Raw genomic sequence first — 21,483 nt, 5'->3', positions numbered from 1 at the left:
CACCAGCGCTAGATGGCAGAGAGGTACTGGGTGAAAACTACAGCTGTAGCTGTCAAAGTTCTGTTTTTACTTTATCTTTAACCGGGGTTTGGGAGGGGGAACCTATACAGGAGCGACGTAGCGCGACTTATTTCATTTTCGCTACGTGCAGTTAGAAGGGTCATTTAGAAATCTCACGCGCTCTCAACCAACTTTACATGGACGCGGTTCCTGGAGTAAATCCAGCCCGTGAGTTCTTGCACTTGCCTCATGCGATAGAGAGACTCTCGACTCATTTCCTGGATTCGTGATTTTACAGCAACTTCTGCAATCCTCAGTGGCACCTCCACGCGCGTCCCGCCAGCTCTCGGCAATGCTGTTGACAGCATGGAGATATGCGTTTCTGCCAATGGGATACACTAGTATAAAACAATATTTGAGAGATCTGTAAGGAGTGTTTGACTCAGACATGGATGGATCTACGAATAGTCTCGGTGAGTTGATAAATACGCTTGGTCTCGTCACTTACTATGTTTATGTCTATGTAACATAAATATAAACGATAAACTAATGAAGTTTATTATTGTAGAACCAACTAACTAGATGTAGCAAAACTTTTTGGCAACAACATTTCTGATTATGAATCTGTAATTTTGCCAGTGAAACCAGTCCATTATCTATGTGTGGTGTAGTTTACCGTCAAAAGTTTTAATCTTATTTAACTAAGTATTTTGAAGTGTGTGGCAACTTCAGGGTGTAACGTTAACAGACAGTTACTGACGCTATCAGACTTCCCTAGCAACGCAAATATTATAGTAATATATTAATTTCTTGTAACATATAGTTTCTACAGTTATTGCTGCTGTATTAAAACTGGTAAGTTGATGTTATTTGATGATTAGACAGCATTTAAACAAGCCTAAAACTGGTTTTAGCTGGTCTTCTAGACCAATCTGGTTGTTAGCTGGGAAGTCTAGATAGCTGAAATATGCACAAAACTCCTCTTAAACAAGACAGCAGGCCTGCCCAGGTTAAGCTGTTAAGCTTAAGAGAGAGCACTGACATTAAAAAATAAATAAATAAATAAAGCGAATATCTTCTCACCCATATTAATTGACCTATGTTTTTAAAGTAACACTTAGAAGATTTTTTTTGTTTGTTTTTGTTAGACCTCAGGAGATATGCAGCCATTTGTGCACTACTAGATATCAAATTAATAAATGATCTCTTGTTCTATACATTTTGTTAGCATGTTTAAGTTTTAATGTCATTCACACTTCAATGATATACCCACAACAACAGCTGAAGCTCATTGCGTCAAAAAAAATCCAAGTAATCCAAATCTCACTTCCTCTGTTGGCCGTCGTAGTTAACTCATACTGTCGCTTTCCCTACTTTTGAATGTTTCAAGCCATTTTATCAGTTATTTGTTAACACTGACTAGTATCTTAAATAATAAGTAACTAAAAATAAATGAAAGAAAAATATTTATTGGTAACTAGTGCCCTGTTATATACCCTGATATTTGCTAGCAGTATTTCATCCTCACTAGTTACAGCTGTGCTTTTTCTTTTCATATGTACTGACTAGTCAGGGTGGCTACTTTATAGTTTTTAATTAAACACTTTACTCGTTAGATTAAAACTGCTACAATTTAAATCCATATTCAATCGCTACTAAGAAAAACTGGACTAAATACTTAAAGTAACTAATTAGTCAGGTTGAAAACAGTACAAGTAACCATTGGATTGCTAGTATTTTAAGCATAATAATAGATATTTTTGAATAAGTAAATGTGTATACTGCTTGCTATAGTGTGTTTGGTGTCTAGACAGCTTTGTTGGTTATAATAGGAGTGTTGTAGCTTGTGACATTGCTTGCAGTGTAGGTTTTCAGTGTTGAATGAGTGCCTGTAGCGGTGACACCGCGTGTGCTTTTGTTTTGTTTACTGTTTGGTAACATGCTGGGCCAGTGGAGAGCGGTAAATGTCATGCAGGAAGCCCTCTGGCATCATGCTTTTACCACAGATGCTTAATCTCTCCCAGCTTGTTGTTCTGTGATGGGCTCTCTGTCTGTCTCAAGTGCCTCAAAGTCTGCATATGGGCTCTCTGTCTGTCTCAAGTGCCTCAAAGTCTGCATCATGTCAGAAGAGATGATTTCCAGAGATATCAGATAGGTGGTGCAACTGCAATGATTGGCAAGTTGACATGGTGTCAAAGTGTTTAGTTTTCCTTAGGGATGCACGATATTGGATTTTTGCAGATATCCGATATGCCGATATTTTTCAACTCATTTTGGCCGATACCGATATATTTCCTTTTGTTTGGAAACAACACCAAGTCTCTCCTGTGCAGAAATTATAAGCAAAATATTTTAATTTTTAAAATTTTTAATTTTGGTTAGTTTTTAACAAGAACTTATTTGTTAGAATTAAATAAAAAATAATGAATACTGATTTTTGACAGTACATTAAAGCTTTGAAAATAACTATAAATAAACTATATATCAATCGCTGCATTTTCCCCCAGAAAGATGCAGTGTTAACCCTAACATTTTATTTTAAGATTTAACATTTGTAGATGGTCTAAAGCAAAAGTTGTAAAAATTCTGAAAATCTTTTAGAGCTTGTGATTTGTTTAAAAAATAAAATGTATTATACATTAATGAATAAATCAGAATATATAAAATTATTTAATTTACAGGTGTTATGTTTGTGATTTTTGTTTTCATGTAAGCTATAGTTTCTGACCATTAAATCAAAACATACTCATTATTTTATGACATCAGTTACTGCTTTATTTAATCAGAAACACAGTCTAAATGTTATTTGTGTAGGCTATTTTACTTTTAATTTAATTAGAAGTAGGCCAACAGCGCCCCCTACAGATTAAAACTCCTTACCGAACGGGCATTAGGAGCAGGTGCTATTACTACCGAACGCGTCACTCTGTACTGCTTTCACAGATTAAATGCAGATCAAAAAGAGTGAATCTAATCATCATTCAGACAAAACTTTGCTTCAAGAATGAGCCACACTGTTGACGTGATCTAATCACTAGCACACCCTGAGCACATGTGAGTTAACATATTCCTCTTATCGGCAAGACATATCGGCATAATTTTTCATATCGGGCCGATGCCGATATCTACATTTAAAGCCGTCATCGGCCGATTCCGATAACAGTCTGATAATATCATGCATGCCTAGTATTCCTCATGTCGAAAAAGTGCTTTAAAAGTGTGTTACTGTGGAATTGGTTCGTAAATGCATAGATTTTAGGTTTTAAATTTTAGATGAGATGCAAGCAAGGAATCCGATTATTAAAAAATTAATTTAGATTTACACAGTAACCAGCTTTAAATATTGTCGTGCTTCCTGAAACTTTGATATATAAATGTAAATAGTTTTGCGTAAGCTTCCAATTCAATTTCATTTCTTTGACCTTGATAGCATTTTGAAACTCCTACATACACTAAAAAATGCTGTGGAAACCATTTTTACTCAGAGATTGCTAGTAGATTTTACAAAGAAATCGCAAGTAACATGTTGAATTAAAGGTGAAACTTTGAAGGAAAAAAAACTGTAATGGTGTTTTCTTGTAAAACACACTGCAATAGTTTTTGTTTCGTTTAAAATTTCAAAAATCATTGTAGGTTGTGTACAGAGTTTGGCAGTTTAGAAGATGTCAAACGCATGAGTGATTCTTTCTTGCTATGAATTTCTCACTACTCTTTCTTGTCTTTATGAATGTTTAGTGCTTAAGTTTCTGCCATGTTTTTAGAGGCATAACAATGTTTTGTTCAAACTCATTTGACGTCATAACAGTAACAGATCAGAATCGGTTTGGACGAAAAATGTCTTATGGAAAATTTGGATCGACTCTGTCTAATTTGTCTCTGTTTATTGTGTAGTCAAATAAACATAACTGACGAATTTGTTTGGAGAAACACAAGAAAGCCTCCCAGCTAGTTAATATTTCTTTCTTCTACAAATAAACTTTGAAGGAGCTTGTATCAAGCTTTCTCTTGCTTTTTGTCTCATTGTGGGAGGTGAGAATTTGTGTTTGTGAGTAAGAATGAAGATGCAGGGGCGGACAGTGCCGTACAGGAAGTTCCGCCGTAGCCATGAGCGGTGCGACGCAACGCTGACAGGAAAGAGAGCAGTGAGAGGTGGGCGAACATAAGTGGAGAAGTACCACACAGGGCTTATGATACTTTCATTTATTATATCATGGCTCAAAATGAAAACAAACATTCTAATATTAGGTTTTGATTAATATTAGAATTTGTGCAGGGCCAGATTTATCTCAAGGTTAGTTGAAACTGTTTGCATAATCAGTGATTGCCAGTGGATACCAAATGCTTCACAGACTTAACTGTTTTGCACAGAGCATATGGTTTTGTAAACCACGGTTGAGATGCAGTCGCTCATCGGTGATTCGTTTATTTTTAGTGTTTTATTTATTTGAACATCTTTATTTTATTTGGGCTTGCAGATTCTGAATGCACTTTTGCTTGGGGATCATAATTACTCCAGTCTGTTTGACTTTGTCCTGCATTGTTTTTTAAAGTGTGAATTATTTGTTTTTATGATTTAGACAGGAAAACAGTTCAGTATCCCACAATGCAATGCACTTGAACTGGCCTTCCTTTGTGTCACAATAAACCAGAATCTTTCTTGGCTTATTGTTGGGTATGACTGCCAACTGTATGCAAAATTACACATTAATCGCACATTAAAAATCTACACAATGAGGTTATGTGACAATGTGACAAACAAAATTAAGTTGCAGTGTAGCATTGCATAATGCATAATGTTTCTCATACTATTTTAAGTTATGCTGTGAGCAATATACTAGAACTCTATTCTGAACATTCTCTCTGTTCAAGGGTCTTAGGTAAGATTATCTTTAATTAGGTTGCAAATGCACTGGCTTAAAGCAGTTTAATTCGGGAATTTTGACATTTTTTGCATTACCATGATTTCATGTTGTAATGTCTATATTTACTGAATGGTTGTGAAATAAGATATGAAATGTTTATATGATGTTTCCTTTGTGCAAACAAGACTTTTTTGTTGTTTAGAACGGCTTGATAGCTTGATAAACACATTTTTGCATATGGGTTGCATTAACGAGAATGTGAGAGCAGAACACTTGGGGAAACGAAAGGGGAGTAAGGGAATGTAATTTGGGACATGGGTTGGCTCTGACGTTCAAAGAAACCATGCAGGCCAAATCTAGATCGGTTCCTCTCTGTCTTTTTTTGAGTTTACAAATCTGATGTTGTGCCTGCATCTTCTGCAGTTCTTTTCCTCTGTCACTTTCTCTCTCTCTCTCTCTCTCTCTCTCTTTCATATCAACGTGACTCTAAATGTGCTCAATGTTCCCAATGTTTCCGGCAAAATAAGTCCTCTTTGTTTATAAAGTTTTACAGACTGTATGCTTCTCTGGTCCTGCAAGTCTCACTGGACTCATTTCACTGGTCTCAAGCTCCACCTATCTGAAGATTTCCAGCTGTGATACATGATGTAGAGACTGATATCTCTCACATTTATTAAATAAATATTAAGGGTTTGTCTTGTGCAAGTGTCAGGGTTATTATTTGTTTGCTTACTTGTTTTAGTTAATTGCCAAAGCAACATTTCACGTTTTCTAATGAATCGTTTGAAGTTTTTCATCTAATGTTAAAATTTTCGTTTAATTTCAGCTTTATTTCAGTAGTTTTATTTTACTCATTTTAGTTTAGAAAAACTGGCAAATGTGTGTGAGAGATCTCTCAAACATTCTTCCTCACCTACAAGACTTATTTGCAATCTTTCATATGCAGAGAGAAAGCAAAAACTACTAAATGAAAAAGAAAAAAAGAACCTTGGGAAGAAAAAAACCCAGATGAACACAAACCACTAATTGATTCCTCATGTGCACAGGAGTGCAGTTTGGCCTGCTCAGATCGTTGCCTGATAGATGTGGCTCAGAGCACAACCGACAGACCTTTATGAATCTCTTAAAAAGAAACTGGCTTGGTGTTAATGAAACTGACCGATCTTTTGGCCAACATGTTGAGACTCTGCTGGACACTTTTAAATTTTAGACTGCTGCAGTTTTAGAAGCCAGAGGCACGAGGACAATCATTGTCCTCATGCTTCTGGTTTCTAAAACGACAGTACTCCAAATTCATGGAGGCCAATTAAAGTCTTTTTTACTGTCTGTTACTATCTCTGCTGTTCTCGCCCACTCTTTTCTCAAATGGCAGACAGACTGTGCCACATAATCGTGGCCTTGTTAGTGCCAGCATTACCAGCCCACTGGCATTTTTTTCGGCATTTCTGTGTACATGCTGGCTTGATTTTAATAGGTGCAATCAAAAAAAACAAACCCTTATAATTTCTTTTATGAGTGCTTCTTGACCATAATGGCAGCAAGGCATTTAGTACTTGGAGGACTACTGTTGGGTAGTCGTGCAGCATTTTACATAAACGCCACCAAGTTAAAACTGTTTTTGCTGTTGAAATGCAGACAGTTATGTCACATCTGAGCTTTTTTGCTTTGCAAACTAGATTTATTAGGGTTGCATGCTAAGGCACGCATGACTATTACTATTGCTCATACTTAGAGTTAGTGATTTGACCAAGCCCCAAGTATTAAACTTGGGCTGAACTTGCACCGTATATGCTACGGAGATATATGAAACATCAAATCGGACAGCTTGTTGTGAGTTGTGCATATATGGATAATTGCATAGATGCCACCTCTAAGCAGCATTAAACAGTTTGTGTAAAGACACTAAATACCACTTCAGAAGTGTCTCTGTGCCACCCTTGCGGTGTAAAGTCAGCAATACTAAAAAATACGGTGTAAATACAGACATTTAGGATGGGATCTTCTGACTTGGGCCAGTAAGTATCCACCCAGAATGCCATGATAACCGTATTAACACCTAACAACCGCTCTGAACACCTTAGAAACATCACATTATCATCACGTTCTGTTCTGTCACCTACTGTTCATCTACACTCTAAAAATAGATTTTAAAAAGCCCAAAGAACCATTCAGTGAACAGTTCTTAAAAGAACCTTTTTTTTCATTATGTGAAGAATGTTTTAATAATTTAAAGAACATTTTGTGAATTGAAAAGGTTCCATGGATTAAAGGTTCTTAGTGGAACCCTTGATGCAGATAAAGAACCTTTATTTTCAAGAGTGTAGAAGTAGTTATGAAGATTTACACCAATCCAAATGCGTGGGAACTTCACAGATCAAAAGGATGACTGGATTTAGTTAATGTGGAAAGATTGAATTCTTGAGACATCTGTCTCTCATTATTAACCATTTGGTAATTCTCATTCAAACAGGTGTTTAGAGAATATGGTGAGTTATAACTTTGGATCTGTAAATGGTGGGCATCTGAATTGGATCTGTATAATTTCCACACACAGCTAGACTGAAGAACTTACCATGCAAAAATAGAGCACTTCTTTGTTCCTTTCTTTTGATTACTGTCCAAACCAGTCGGGTCATATTGTGTTACACTGCAATTCGCTGTACTGACAAACAAAGTACTTGGCAACTCAGACCTTTTGTTTGGTGACTGCATTGAATCTACAATAGCGAGAACATAGGTGGTCTTAATGTTGGAATCTTAGGCCAGACCGCACATGTAAGTGATGCTAATTATTTCTGTTCCCATATTACTGTAGCGAGAACTGCAAGTTGCAGAAAACACTGTTAACACTTTCTTTACTTTTTTATTTTTTGAAGCAACAAAATACTGTAGTGAACTAATCGCCCATTGTTTGAAAACAAAAAGTATACATCATTCAGGCTTGATGTAAGTTACCCACAGCAGTAGGCACACAAGTAGCATTTAAAATTTGTTTCACCAGTTCCATTTTGTGTAGATTAATTGTACTAGTATTGTACTGTAAATCCTATCCTTTTTTTATTATGTTTTGTACATTGTGTTAGATTTCCTATATAACATTTACAATATAACACTCTTTATAATATCATACATGTAATATTTTCTGTTAGTTTTTATAATTCTATTTCTAATTCATGTTCATTTCTAATGAGGTTAATTTTATTCTATGTATGTATGGAGAGTTGTAAAAACGTTTCACTGCATGTTGACCAACAGAATTTCATTATAATCAAGTTTGTACTAGTTAAGCCTCTGGCTTTATTGTGTTTATTTATTCTTGTCAGATAAATAAAATTGTAGTTATATAGCTCACCTATAAAACATTCAATAATTTATTATTGTTATTAAACTCTGTGTTTAAAAATAGATTTGATATTAGCATGGAATGATATGATTATCTTGGCAGATCTTTACTATTATCCCTGTTGTTTTAACCTGACCGTGGTTTGCTCATATCTTTAAGATCTTAAAAGTCGTTTGATTCTTTTTCGTGCATGTATCTGCCTGTCTTCCATCTGTTAAAAGACTGTTGGGCCACATGGAGTTCAGCCAGAGGTTGACGTGGATGTAAATATACAGTAGATCTGTTGCCACATCCTAGTTCATTTGTCTGTGTTGATATGTGTGAAATTTGTTGAAACGTCAGGCTAAATGGTCTTTACAGCCCTGTAGTTGTTAACCCCTTTGTAGTGTAAAATCTTCTAGAAAAGTACTGTTTAAAGGACTTGTCCTACCCAATATAAAGTTAAACAGGTTTGAAACCATGTGAGAGTGAGTGAGTAATAACAGAATTGTAATTTTGTGGTGAACTATCCCTTTCAGGTAAATAATATATATATATTTATTTTATTTATTTATTTTTTGTACTTTTTGTCCGCAGATGTGACTCATCGCCATCTGCAGTCATAAATGAAAGTTATTTAATAAAAACAGGTCTGTTCGATGATTTGTAGCATTCATAGTGCATCATGAATCTCAGATTATTTTAGTAGATTCACTATTAGTCCATATTTGTGGCTGCTGTGCACTCGCAGCGCTTTGGCCCTGTTTAATATCTGTTTGGTGTATTTGTGGTTTTGGCCTCTGGTTGGTCTCGTGAAACTGAAAAACATGTTAACTGGAAGAGAGCGTCCCACATCTTCAATGAACCCATTGTGGGAAGAAAGCAGAGGAGTCACGGTTCTCATCCAGAGGCGTTGAATAGCCCTGTTTATGAGAAAAAGAGAAAGCTAAGGTTTAGGCTTCATTTTTGTCCCTCTCTGAAAGAGCAAATACCTCAATTTGTGGTTCAGGAAGTCTGGACCTTTGGTTATGCGCACTTCCTGTTGTATTTCAAAGAACTTGAGGCAATCATTTGCAACAGCTTGCCTAAATAAAATAGGTCATGCCTCACCTTGCTTTGTAAGTGCTAAATTCATATCTGACTGAAATTTAGTTATGTCAGACTGTAATTTTGTTTAATGATCAAAGGAATGTGATTGATTTGGAACCTCAGAAAATCATTTGCATTTGTCCTTGTTTGTAAAATTGAAATGTTACATTTTTATGTTAAAAGTCATAATTACAGTACAGTGCACCTATGACGAAAGGCAATGCACCAGAATAAACTTTAAAATATGTTCATATAAGACTAGTGTGATAAAATGTCATTACTAGTTACTATTGCACAGCACAATAACAGAATGTAACTTCATGTAACTATCCATAAAAATACTGAGAAATTCAATCACAGGATTTTATAATTATAAATTGCACGATCAATTCCTGTGACTTAATTTCTCAGTTTATTTAGACAAATTTAAACAATTTTACTCAAATAAGTGTCTTTTTATGCGTATTAATAATGCATACGCTTTTAATTTCTACCTTTTAAACCTCCTTCAAGTGCATTACTGTAATTATAATTTTTGCTTTTTTAAATACGGACTGAGAGGAAAGCTAAAATTATTTTCTGTGGTACTCAACAAAATGCCTTTGATGCTGTCAATGGGTTTAAACTGCATTGAACCTGCAACATTCTTTTAAGGCACATCATGACACCTTTGAACAAAGCATTGGTGTTGTCTGGACAGTAGTCCAAGGCCAATTGTGGTTTCTACTGTAGCTCAGTTCTGTGTAATTTCGGTAGTAAAGGGTTATCATTTCAAGAGGAAACGCTTCAGGCTTGAGAAAAATTCTTGTGGCAGAAATAGATTAGTCAATAATTCCAGGTGATCAAAGCAAAATGAAATGGGTGTGTTGGGGTGAAGCCAGTGTGTGATTGAGAAGTCTGCCATTTATTTATGCTTTCACAGCTTAAACTTATAATAAAGCTTATTTTATTGCTATTTTATCTCATTGGCAGATTTTCTGACATGCATTTAGGTAGTGGTCCCCAATATGTTTTTTAGTGGCCAATGCTGATATTACAAAAAATAAATTATTTTACCCAATGTTTATTATTTGAAAGCAGACACTGTTCATTAATACACTCTCAGAAATAAAGGTACAAAAGCTGTCACTGGGGCGGTACCTTTTCAAAAGGTACATGTTTGTACCTAAAGGGTCCATTTTGGTACCTTAAAGGTATATTAATACTTAAAGTGTACATATTTGAACCTAATAGGTACAAAAGTGTACCTTTTGAAAAGGTTCCGCCCCAGTGACAACATTTGTACCTTTATTTCTGAGAGTGTAAGGAATTAATGAGGAAAACTTTGGATTTGGAAACTAGGTTAAAATAACCTACTGATCAACCTGACAGATATATATGCTAAAAGATCATTTTGTCAGCAGATGCCCTCACAGCTGTTACAAGTGGACTCAAAACTAAAGCCATTGAGTAAAAATTGATTTGCGTTTTAAACATTACTTCTTTTATGATGCATGATGGTGTAGTTAGTTGAAGAATATTTAATGTTGCATATGGATGTGCCCATGTGTGTTTGTTTTTGTGTGGCCTATTGTAACTAAGAAAATAGACCTTTATCCCTTTGTAAATACAACAAACTAGCCCTAGATGCCTAGTTGAAGCCTAGAGGGCAGAACATTCAGTCTGTAACAGTTGCACTTAATGACACTCATGCAGTTTCTATTACATTCCAAGATTTACGGCATCACAAAGCTGCATCAATTTTTATTTTTTTTAAGTGAAGCTTCTTTTTTAGGTTATAAAGGGTTAATAAGTAACCAAAACGTATACACTTATCAACATAACATTCTGCATAGAGAAAGTGAATCCTTCTTTTAGGACTGTTAACATTTTCTGTGTCTCGTTACTGTAACACAAATAAATAATGATATATTATTTAAACTGTGAAATATTAAGTTATTATATGAAATACTATTATATGTTCTGCCTTGGTTTTTGATTTTACAAAGTACATCATCTTTTTATTTTAGTGCAGAATTTGTCCAAGACATGTTTTTTTTGTGATCTTTATATTTACATTGTTCATTTCTAGACGATGTGTCTGCAGAAAGCAGCACAGAGTTTCCTGACAGGCTATCTTTAATGGAGGTGCGCCTCCAAGCACAGGAAGATGAAATAACGCTACTGAAGTCCTCATTGGCCGACGCCCTACGGAAACTCCGCCTCCATGACCAACAGATACCCCTGCTTAAACAGCAGCTGATTGCTGGTAAGAGGTTTGTTAAAGGAGCAGTTTATTTCAGTGTGCTGCTATAAAGATATTGCCACAGGTTTATTGGTATTTTAAATGTATTGCAACAGATTGTATTGCATGGTTTTTCCTAAATTAAATTTATTGCCATAAAGAAACTTCGCTTATGTAAATGTATGTGTGTACAGTGAACCCTGCTGCAGCCCGAGTGTTAAATCAGTCCTGTTATGTGGATGGATTCTCTAAACCTTGCAGACTGTCTTCAAGCTCTCTTGATGGGTTTCACCACACATCCAACAGGTATACAGAGGATTCTGGAAAGTTATTTGCTTTAATAATTATTTTAAAAGGTAACACAGCAATTTCTTGTCTCAGTACATTGTGTGGAGTTATAGTACGAGGTTGGTTAACAGAAAAAAACAAATTCAGCTTACAGTTATTTATCAAAATATCTGTCATGCACAAATGAAATTCAGTTACATTTTGATGATGTGCTTGATTCTGAGAAGAAAAGCTGTATGAAAATCAGTCTGGCCGCCCACACGTTTAATACAAAGAAGCAGAGCAACATTCCTTGGCAAACTGCATGTTTGGGACATTCTGAACAGCATCCAGGGAAAAGGAGAAAACAGTGAAAACTGAGTTATTTGTGTTTATTATCATTTTAATATTACTTTAATGAGATTTTCTCATTTGTATGTTGGAAAATGTAAATTACAGTTCTTCTTTTAGGTTTACTGCAGGTCTGAGTTATTGTTGTATTCTGGTTTAAAGAGTTGGGCTGGTAAGATTGTAGGTTTAAACCCTGAAATGACTGAACCTTGAATTATCACCACTGTGCCATTGAGCAAAGCACTCCAGGTTCCAGTAGCATTGGCAAGTGACAAATGTAATGAAAGGAGTTAGTTCATTAGTAAATGAAAGTTCTGTCGTCATTTACTCATCCTCATGTCATTCCAAACTATATGACTCTTCTGCTGAACACAATGAATATATTCAAAAGAACATTATGAACATCTAGAAGTGCCAGAACGTCTAGAAGAGCTCAAAACATCAAAAACAAAGCACTATAAACCAGTGGTTCTTAGCCAGGGCCTGGGGCCTAGAGGGGCCATAGATTGCCTTTTGTTTTTACTGAAGAACATACAGTTCTTGAAACTTCTAGAATCATAACATGAATCATGGTTAATGTAATAAATTAGTATTCCCAGTTTCTGTTAATAAAGTTTAAACCAAGCAGCTTTGTCATAATTACAACAGAAATGCTGAAAATATCTTAGAATGCAGTGTATGGGCAGGTCTTCGAATATTGTATCGGACAACTGGGTCAACAAGTCAAAAAGTTTAAAAGCCACTGCTGTGAACATATCATAAAAATAGTCCATTTGACTTTTTAGAGATCTTTTGAAATCATGTGATAGCTTTATGTGAAATACAGACTAAAATGTAAGTTGTTTATGCTTGCATTGGATTCAGAAATAATGCTTTAAATGTCTTTGGTTTCTGCATTTCTTTCTGATTGGTACATTGGTTCTCTGAATGAGAATTAAGACTTTTTTTCAGGACTTTTCTTCTGTTTCTCATACAATGCCATCATATGGCTTTAGGCAAACTTGGCATGCAGTGTCCAAGTTGCATGGACTACTTTCCTGATGCTTTTTTTTTTTTTTTTTTTTTTTTTTTAAGTTTTACTGCCCTAAAAAAGCATTTTGGATGGTATGCAATATCTGTGTTTGTGTTCCATGGAAAGAAAGTCATAGATGTTTGGAATAAGTAAATGATGACAGAATTTTCATTTTTGGGTTGTTCATTCACACAAGCAGCATTTTGAGACATTCTTCATCTCAAACATTGTGTTTTATTTGTGTATCTATAGCCATGTCTCAAACACAGCTGAAAACGGGGAGGGCGGGGCTAAAACCGATTGCAGCCACAAACCGAGCACTAGCGACATGTGCACTCAGACTGAACCTTGGATCCCAGATCACGAGACTGTCCCGCTGTCCCTGACACGGGCCGCCCAGAGTCTCTCCCTGGAGGATGCATTAACAGAAAGCATCCCGTTCGCTGATGAAACCCCGATCGAGCTTCGCAGAGAGGCTGAAGATGCTGATGAAGTCGAGAGGGGGAAGGACCAAACCTGGAGCTCCATAGTTGAAGACGCCATCCAGCCCACCACTATCAGAACCCTTCAGAAACAACAGAGCAAAGGCAGCGAGGACAGCCAGGGTTCATGCCCTCAAACCCCAACATCCTCCTCGCCCGCACCCCCAAAAGAGCCGACATCCAGCCCACACGGAGGCCCACTCTCCCCCATTCGGGAGGGAGAGAAAATGCTGTGCGTTGACCCCTAAATGTGGAATCAAGCGTTGGCTGGCTGCTTGAATTCACTGCTTCTAGTTTTGGTGTTAATCCTAAAATTAATGCTTATGTTGCTGCACAAACCAAAGTTACAGCCTTGTTGAGCTAGTTTTGGCTCCCAGATTGAGCTATATTTACACAGAAGCATGAGTGGATAGTCAAGGAATCAGTGGGAGTATGTAATTTAGGTCAGCCCTGATTTTACTTGAGGTTGTAGCATCAGTTTTAGTATGCGACAGTATGAGACCCAGTGGATAAACACATTAAAGTAGAATCACAGATTAATGTTATGAGAATTCTTGTTTATTTAAACTTTAGTAACATTTAAAAAAAATATCTTTAAAAAGCATAACTTTTTAACTGACCTTTTAGATTTATGCACTTGGCAGGCATACATTTGATCAATTCATGCATTTTCTTGCAATCCCATGACCTTTGCCTTTCTAGCGCCATGATCTAGGCCTACTGTTTGAGCTACAGCAATGTATCGGTCCTTAAGTAATACTAGAGACAGACATGTGTATCCCTAAGGGCACTATGACTGAGTTGATGTGCTTCTGGCATTCATTCAGCTCTTTTAGAGCTCTGTACCAACAGAGTTTTACATTTGTTTTTGGATCTAGTTAATGCTTTGACTTATAGTGTGATTTATTGGGGCAGATGTCAGAGTTCTGGAGATTGTAGCTTTGAGTTTTGAGTTTGAGTAGGAAAAAGGGAAGACAGCTGACACCAAGTGTTTGTTCAGTTGCAGTGTTGATTTAGATAGGTATGCATGTCCGTTACCACAGTTGCGAAAATAGTGCAGCATTCCGCAATAAATGTAGCAATAATATTGTCATCGAGACCCGTTCACTCTCCTTCAGGTGAATACGGAACATATGAGATCACTGCTGAAGCCAAAAAGCTGTCATTGTGACAGGAATGTCGAAATGGCTGAGTACATATGTCAAAACAGCTCCTGGGAATCTTGTCTGTAACATGGTTTTGCAGAAACACAAAAGCTCATGATTGAGGCATTGAAATCATACTAACCCATCAAATAATCTCACTTAATCTCCCAAACAAAGGAAATCTCTTGATTCATTGACTATTTGCATGCATGCTTTGGGTGGTCTTTCTTGTAAATGTCTTCTTGGTTCCCACAAATGTAATGTTAAGTCTTGTTCCATGTAAACAGTGCTTTACAGATAATTATGCCTCATCCCTTCCTGGTATCCTTGCATGGACGTCAAGCAAAAGTGTTTTCAGGTTTACAAAGTTATGTGGTGCTAGAATGCTACGGAAGATTGTTTTGCAACAGAGCACCAGGCAAAACTAAACAATGCTTGCATGGTTAAACATTCATGCCTTGTTTAGTTTCAGCGTATGAGGGAAGCAGTCAAAGCGTGAACAATGAATGTGTGTAAAAATGAAATTAAGAATGTGGTTTACAGATGTACAGTGTGAAATTCCTACTTATAATTAATGACTAATTCATGATAAAGACACTGAACAAGATAATGCAAGATTATGTTTACATAGAGTTAAAAATGATCTATAGTGTCCCCTAAGCTTCTTAACGTCCAAGACTATTTCAGATGGTGGTCTGTAACTTGTCACTCTTCTGTTGGATTAGCACTGAATGAAAACAAATGTGCAGTTTTAATAACATTCCATGCAAACTCTGAAACTAACAGCGTACCATGAACCATGCTAGCACAATTTGAATGTTTAATGCATGACAAGTTCTGTGCACTGATTAAGTGGACATTGACCATATGTTACATTCAAAACAAAGTTAGGAAAAACACTGTCTTGTTCAGACTCATTTTCTGCCGTGAGGTGCCCTAAATGAATCTTGAATTTGGCTTTATTGTTTTAACAATATTGATATAAGATTTTTGTTTTATATCTGATATGTAAATATGATTTTTTTTAAATGTGTTATTCAATCAGCAAGAATTTAGCTTTTATTGAGCAAACGTGATAGTAAAGACATTTATAATGTTACAGAAGATTATTATGAACTTTCTATTCATCTTAGAAATTCTTAATAACACAAAAATGTTAAGCAGCACATACGTATGTTGAAAATTCAGCTTCGCCATCACAGAAATAAATTGCATTTCAAACTATTTTCTAATAGAAAACAGTTGCTTTAAATTGTAATAATATTTCACAGTTTTTACTGTTTTTGGTCAAATAAATGCAGCCTTGGTGAGGATTATTGACCTCTTTCAAAAATATGAAAAATCTTTCTTTTGTACTGTAAACTACATAAGACAAAAATTCAGTTCGACAAAAATAATTAAATTAACCATTATTTAATCAAAAATTTGTGCATTATCAATTCGTGCAAGACTTTTTTCAAATATGTGACACTGGACCACAAAACCAGTCTTAAGTCGCTGGGGTATATTTTTAGCAATAGCCAAAAATACATTGTATGGGTCAAAATTACCCATTTTTATTTTATGCCAAAAATCATTATCATATTAAGTAAAGATCATGTTCCATGAAGATATTTAGTGAATTTCCTACCGTAAATATATCAAAACTTAATTTTTGATCAGTAATATGCATAGCTAAGAACTTAATTTAGACAATTTTAAAGGTGATTTTCTCAATATTTAGATTTTTTTGCACCCTCAGATTCCAGATTTTCAAATAGTTGTATCTCGGCCAAATATTGTCCTATCATAACAAACCATATTCATTCAGCTTTCAGATGATGTAGAACTCTCAATTTCGAAAAAATTTACACTTTTATGACTGGTTTTGTGGTCCAGGGTCACATATTGTCTAATTTAAGTCAAATATTGTGTGAGCAGCATGGGTAGTGTATTGGTGTAACGTTCATTTCAGCTGCCGTGTAAAATGTGCCATATAAAGTGTGACAGGATTCAGCTTTATTTAAGAGTGGACGGCCCCCTTTATCAGCTGAGTTTCACTTCTCTGTCTGTCACCACAAGTATCATCATTGATCACATGACCACAGATATTTCCTGTTTCATGTAGCTTTTATTGGATGCCTCTTAGGGTATTCAGAAGAACAGGAAATAGGGTGTGCTAAAGGAAACAATCCTTCAGTGAGCACAGACTCATACTCCCACACACATGAGTTCAAATTCATTGTAACTCAATTGCATTAACTGACTGATATCTGATTTACTTGCATGGTTTTGTCTGCATGATTGTGGGTGATTGTGGGTTGTGGATTTGTTAATGTGGGTGCATTTGCATGCTGCACGTGTCCGAACTTGATGGGACACTTAAATGGAAACATGCTAAGCACGTTCTGTCAGTTCTGTTACTGCATGTTAGCATGCTCATATCTGCATTGATGACTGCTTGCAAGAGCTCTGTGCTTCTGATTTGAATGCCACATGCAGTGACTGACTAATGTCTCTTCTTGAGATCAGGGTGAGGAGGAACAGTGAGAAAAGCAAAGACTCCCAAGAAAAGACCAAACAGCGGCTTTCTAAGAAAGCGGCCTCCTCTACAAACTTACTCACACGATCTCCAAGTCTGGAGAGGTGAGAGACTTTTTTTTTGTTCAAGCATGCGCTTTCACATAACGGAAAGTTTCAGAGTAAATAAATATTTTAAGCTCTATCCGCACGATCTATGAGACGCTGTCCGTTTCCGCAGAAAATCCCTCAGTTTATAGAAACAACATGCGTGTGCAACAGATGTCTATGGGGCAAGTGTACAAGGGGTTTCAAAGAATAATTTTCTGAACGCATTTACAATGATTCTTTAATAAAATAATGTGTTTTTGAGTCGTAAAGTTTTCAAAATCATAATTTCCTGCTCTATGTAAACAACACTTTGTAGATCGTTGTTATGTCCATCCTTGTTTGGGTATTATGCGAAAAGTTACCTGGTTAACCAGGTTTTATCAGGTGGCCTATTAAAGAAAGGTGTGCGACCCATCAGGCAATATGTAAGCCACCTATTATTTCCATTGTGCTTATTTTTATTTTTTTTTAATTTAAGTGGGATGAGTGAAAATTATTAATGATAATCGACAGAGTGCCACAGATGGTCGTAACAGAGATTAAAGGAATAGTTCACCCAAAAATGAAAAATTGCTGAAAATGTACCCAGCCCTTAGGCCATCCAAGATGTAGACGAGTTTATTGCTTCATCTGGATCAGATATGGAGAAATTTAGCAGTACATCACTTGCTAACCAGTGTATCCTCTGCAGAATGAGAGAACAAACGGCTTTCAGCTAAAAAACAAGACCTCTGTCCATGATATCACTTTCTTGGCTAGCCTGTTTGGACTCTCATTCTGGCGGCACCCAAGTCATGTAATGCTACATTTTCTCCAAACCTGTTCTGATGAAGCAACAAACTCATCTACATCTTTGATGTCCTGAGGTTGAGTACATTTTCAGCAAAAGGTCTCCTAAACTACATCTCGGATGGCATGAGGGTGAGTAAATTTTCAGCAGATTTTCTTTTTTGGGTGAACTATTCTCTTAAGTTATATTTAATCTTGGAGGGCATTTTATGGGAAACTTTTTATCATGGAATTTCTTGCAAAATGGGTCTTAAATATATCTTATACTCTTTAAAATTTTATAACTCAAGTATGATTTTCAACATGAAAATAGTCAAAGAAGCTGCAAGCTGGCATGGCATTAAAAAAACATACAAATAAACAATTAAATTTTGTTCTAAAATTTGTACTGAAGGGATGATGTGTCTGCCATCTGCCGTTAATATATAGATTTTCTGTGCCAATCACTAATTAACTGATGTGTTTGTCTCCATAGCCGGGCAAAAGACCTCATCTCCAGTACAGGTAATAAGGCAACTCTCATCTCTCCTTTTTCTTCATTATTCTTTTTTAAGCATTTCTAAACAGCATTGATCTTAACAGCTTAGCTTTGTCATAATTCAGGCTTGCATAAGCCTGTTTCTCATCATTTTTTGACTTCAGTTTCCGAGGAACCTCTGCCGTTTATATAGAGATAGTCAGTTACTTATGCCGCTTAACATGCTCCTTTCTATTCTCATCTCTTGTGGTGTGCTTGATTACTGGAAAGGCTGTCATGTGTTATGAATAGAAGACTTTTAACCTTTCAGTCATCATGTCAAGTCACCTTTATTTATATAGCGCTTTTAACAATACAGATTGTGTCAAAGCACTTAACAGTATCAAATTAGAGGATAGAGTGTCAGTAATGTATAATGATAAGATTAAACACTCAATTTTCAGTTAAAGGCATTTCATTATTGAATTCAGAGATGTCATTGTCTAGCTCAGTTTAGTTTAAATAGTATCTGTACAATCAAATCGGCGATAATCGCTAGAAATTAAGTGTCCCCAACTGAGCAAGCCAGAGGCGACAGCGGCAAGGAACCAAAACTCCCTCTGTGACAGAATGGAGAAAAAAAAACCTTGGGAGAAACCAGGCTCAGTCGGGGGGCCAGTTCTCCTCTGACCAGACGAAACCCGCAGTTCAAAAGTTTATATTTCTATTTTAATTTTGTTGCAATTTCTAACAATAGTAGTATTATGTAGTTAGGTATTTTATTATATTTTAGTTATTTAGTTATTTTTTTTAGTTTTATTGTATTCAATCGAGGTTTTCACTGGGGATATGTCTCTGGGGGTCATCTGGGTGTCCTGGTCTCCGCTGACGATCAGGGCTGTAGACATCATCTCTTGGTGCTGATCCACCATCTGACCGGATACAGACTGAGAAACAGAATAGGAAAGAAACAGACAAATATTAGCGTAGATGCCATTCTACTTACGATGTAACGAGTATATCGTGTGTTATGGGGAGTGTTCCCGGTTCCGGTTGATCTAATTAATGTAGCCTAACAATCCTTTAACGGATTTTAATAATAGAAGCGTATTAGTGCGTTATGTGTAAGCCAGGCTAAAGAGATGGGTCTTTAATCTAGATTTAAACTGACAGAGTGTGTCTGCCTCCCGAACAGTGTTAGGTAGATTGTTCCAGAGTTTGGGTGCTAAATAGGAATAGGATCTGCCGCCCGCAGTTGATTTTGATATTCTAGGTATTATCAAATGGCCAGAGTTTTGAGAACGCAGTGGACGTGGAGGACTATAATGTGATAAGAGCTCGCTCAAGTACTGAGGAGCTAAACCATTCAGGGCTTTATAAGTAATTAACAAGATTTTAAAATCTATCCGATGTTTGATAGGGAGCCAGTGCAGTGTTGACAGAACCGGGCTAATATGGTCATATTTCCTGGTTCTAGTAAGGACTCTAGCTGCTGCATTTTGGACTAACTGTAGTTTGTTGATCAAGCGTGCAGAACAACCACCCAATAAAGCATTACAATAGTCTAACCTTGAGGTCATAAACGCATGAATTAACATTTCTGCATTGGTCGCAATTTAGATATGCTTTTGAGATGAAAAAATGCAGTTTTACAGATGCTAGAAACATGGCTTTCAAATGAAAGATTGCTATCAAACAGCACACCTAGGTTCCTGACTGATGAAGAAGAATTGACAGAGCAGCCATCAAGTGTTAGATAATGTTCTAAGTTATTACATGTGGTGTTTTTAGGTCCGATAATTAACACCTTTTTCAGAATTTAGCAGTAAAAAATTACTCGTCATCCAGTTTTTTATATCGACTATGCATTCCTTTAGTTTCTCAATTTGGTGTGTCTCACCGGGCCGCGAAGAAACATAGAGCTGAGTATCATCAGCATAACAGTGAAAGCTAACACCATGTCTCCTGATAATATCTCCCAAGGGTAACATGTAAAGCGTGAAAAGTAACGGCCCTAGTACTGAGCCTTGAGGTACTCCATACTGCACTTATGATCGATATGATACCTCTTCATTCACTGCTACGAACTGATGGCGGTCAGATAAGTATGATTTGAACCATGCTAAGGCGCTTCCACTAATGCCAACAAAGTTTTCTAGTCTATTCAAAAGAATGTTGTGGTCGATAGTGTCGAACGCAGCGCTAAGATCCAGTAGAACTAATAAAGAGATACAACCACGATCAGATGATAGAAGCAGGTCATTTGTAACTCTAATGAGAGCAGTCTCAGTACTATGATACGATCTAAATCCTGACTGGAATTCCTCACAGATATCATTTTTCTCTAGGAAGGAATATAATTGTGAGGATACTACTTTTTCTAGTATCTTTGACAGAAAAAGGAGATTTGAGATCGGTCTGTAATTAACTAGATCTTTGGGGTCAAGTTGTTTTTTTAATGAGAGGCTTAATAACAGCCAATTTGAAGGTTTTGGGGACATATCGTCATTATTCTAATGACAATGATGAATTAATAATAGCCAAAAGAGGATCTATGACTTCTGGAAGCAGCTCTTTTAGTAGTTTAGATGGAATCGGGTCTAACATACATGTTGTTGGTTTAGATGATTTAACAAGTTTATACAATTCTTCCTCTCCCACAGTAGAGAATGAATGGAATTGTTCCTCAGGGGATCTATAGTGCGCTATCTGATGCGATACTGTAGCTGACGGCTGCAAGGATACAATTTTATCTCTGATAGTATCGATCTTGGAAGTGAAGTAGTTCATAAAGTCATTACTGCTATGCTCTTGGGAAATGCCAACACCTGTTGATGCTTGATTTTTCGTTAATTTAGTTACTGTATTGAATA

General features: G+C 36.3%; 1 protein-coding gene across 2 annotated transcripts in view; it reads left to right on the top strand.

Annotated features, from left to right (window-relative positions):
* The first annotated feature begins 17 nt into the window (after window positions 1–17).
* Window positions 18–21,483, top strand: part of eml3 (EMAP like 3) — a 34,815-nt gene continuing 13,349 nt past the window's right edge. Inside the window, exons 1-6 of one of the 2 annotated variants that reach the window (XM_058781517.1) lie at window positions 18–473; window positions 11,345–11,521; window positions 11,692–11,803; window positions 13,380–13,841; window positions 17,266–17,379; window positions 18,629–18,657. In XM_058781517.1, the coding sequence (XP_058637500.1) occupies window positions 449–473; window positions 11,345–11,521; window positions 11,692–11,803; window positions 13,380–13,841; window positions 17,266–17,379; window positions 18,629–18,657 (919 nt within the window). In that variant the 5' untranslated portion in view covers window positions 18–448. The remainder of the gene's footprint in view (window positions 474–11,344; window positions 11,522–11,691; window positions 11,804–13,379; window positions 13,842–17,265; window positions 17,380–18,628; window positions 18,658–21,483) is intronic. The other variant, XM_058781518.1, reaches the window with a different exon arrangement.

The sequence above is a fragment of the Onychostoma macrolepis genome, chromosome 07 (assembly GCF_012432095.1).
Source record: "Onychostoma macrolepis isolate SWU-2019 chromosome 07, ASM1243209v1, whole genome shotgun sequence".
In the NCBI taxonomy this organism is placed as follows: domain Eukaryota; kingdom Metazoa; phylum Chordata; class Actinopteri; order Cypriniformes; family Cyprinidae; genus Onychostoma; species Onychostoma macrolepis.
Note: the sequence above shows the minus strand (reverse complement) of the source record. Positions and strands in the feature narration are given on the sequence as shown.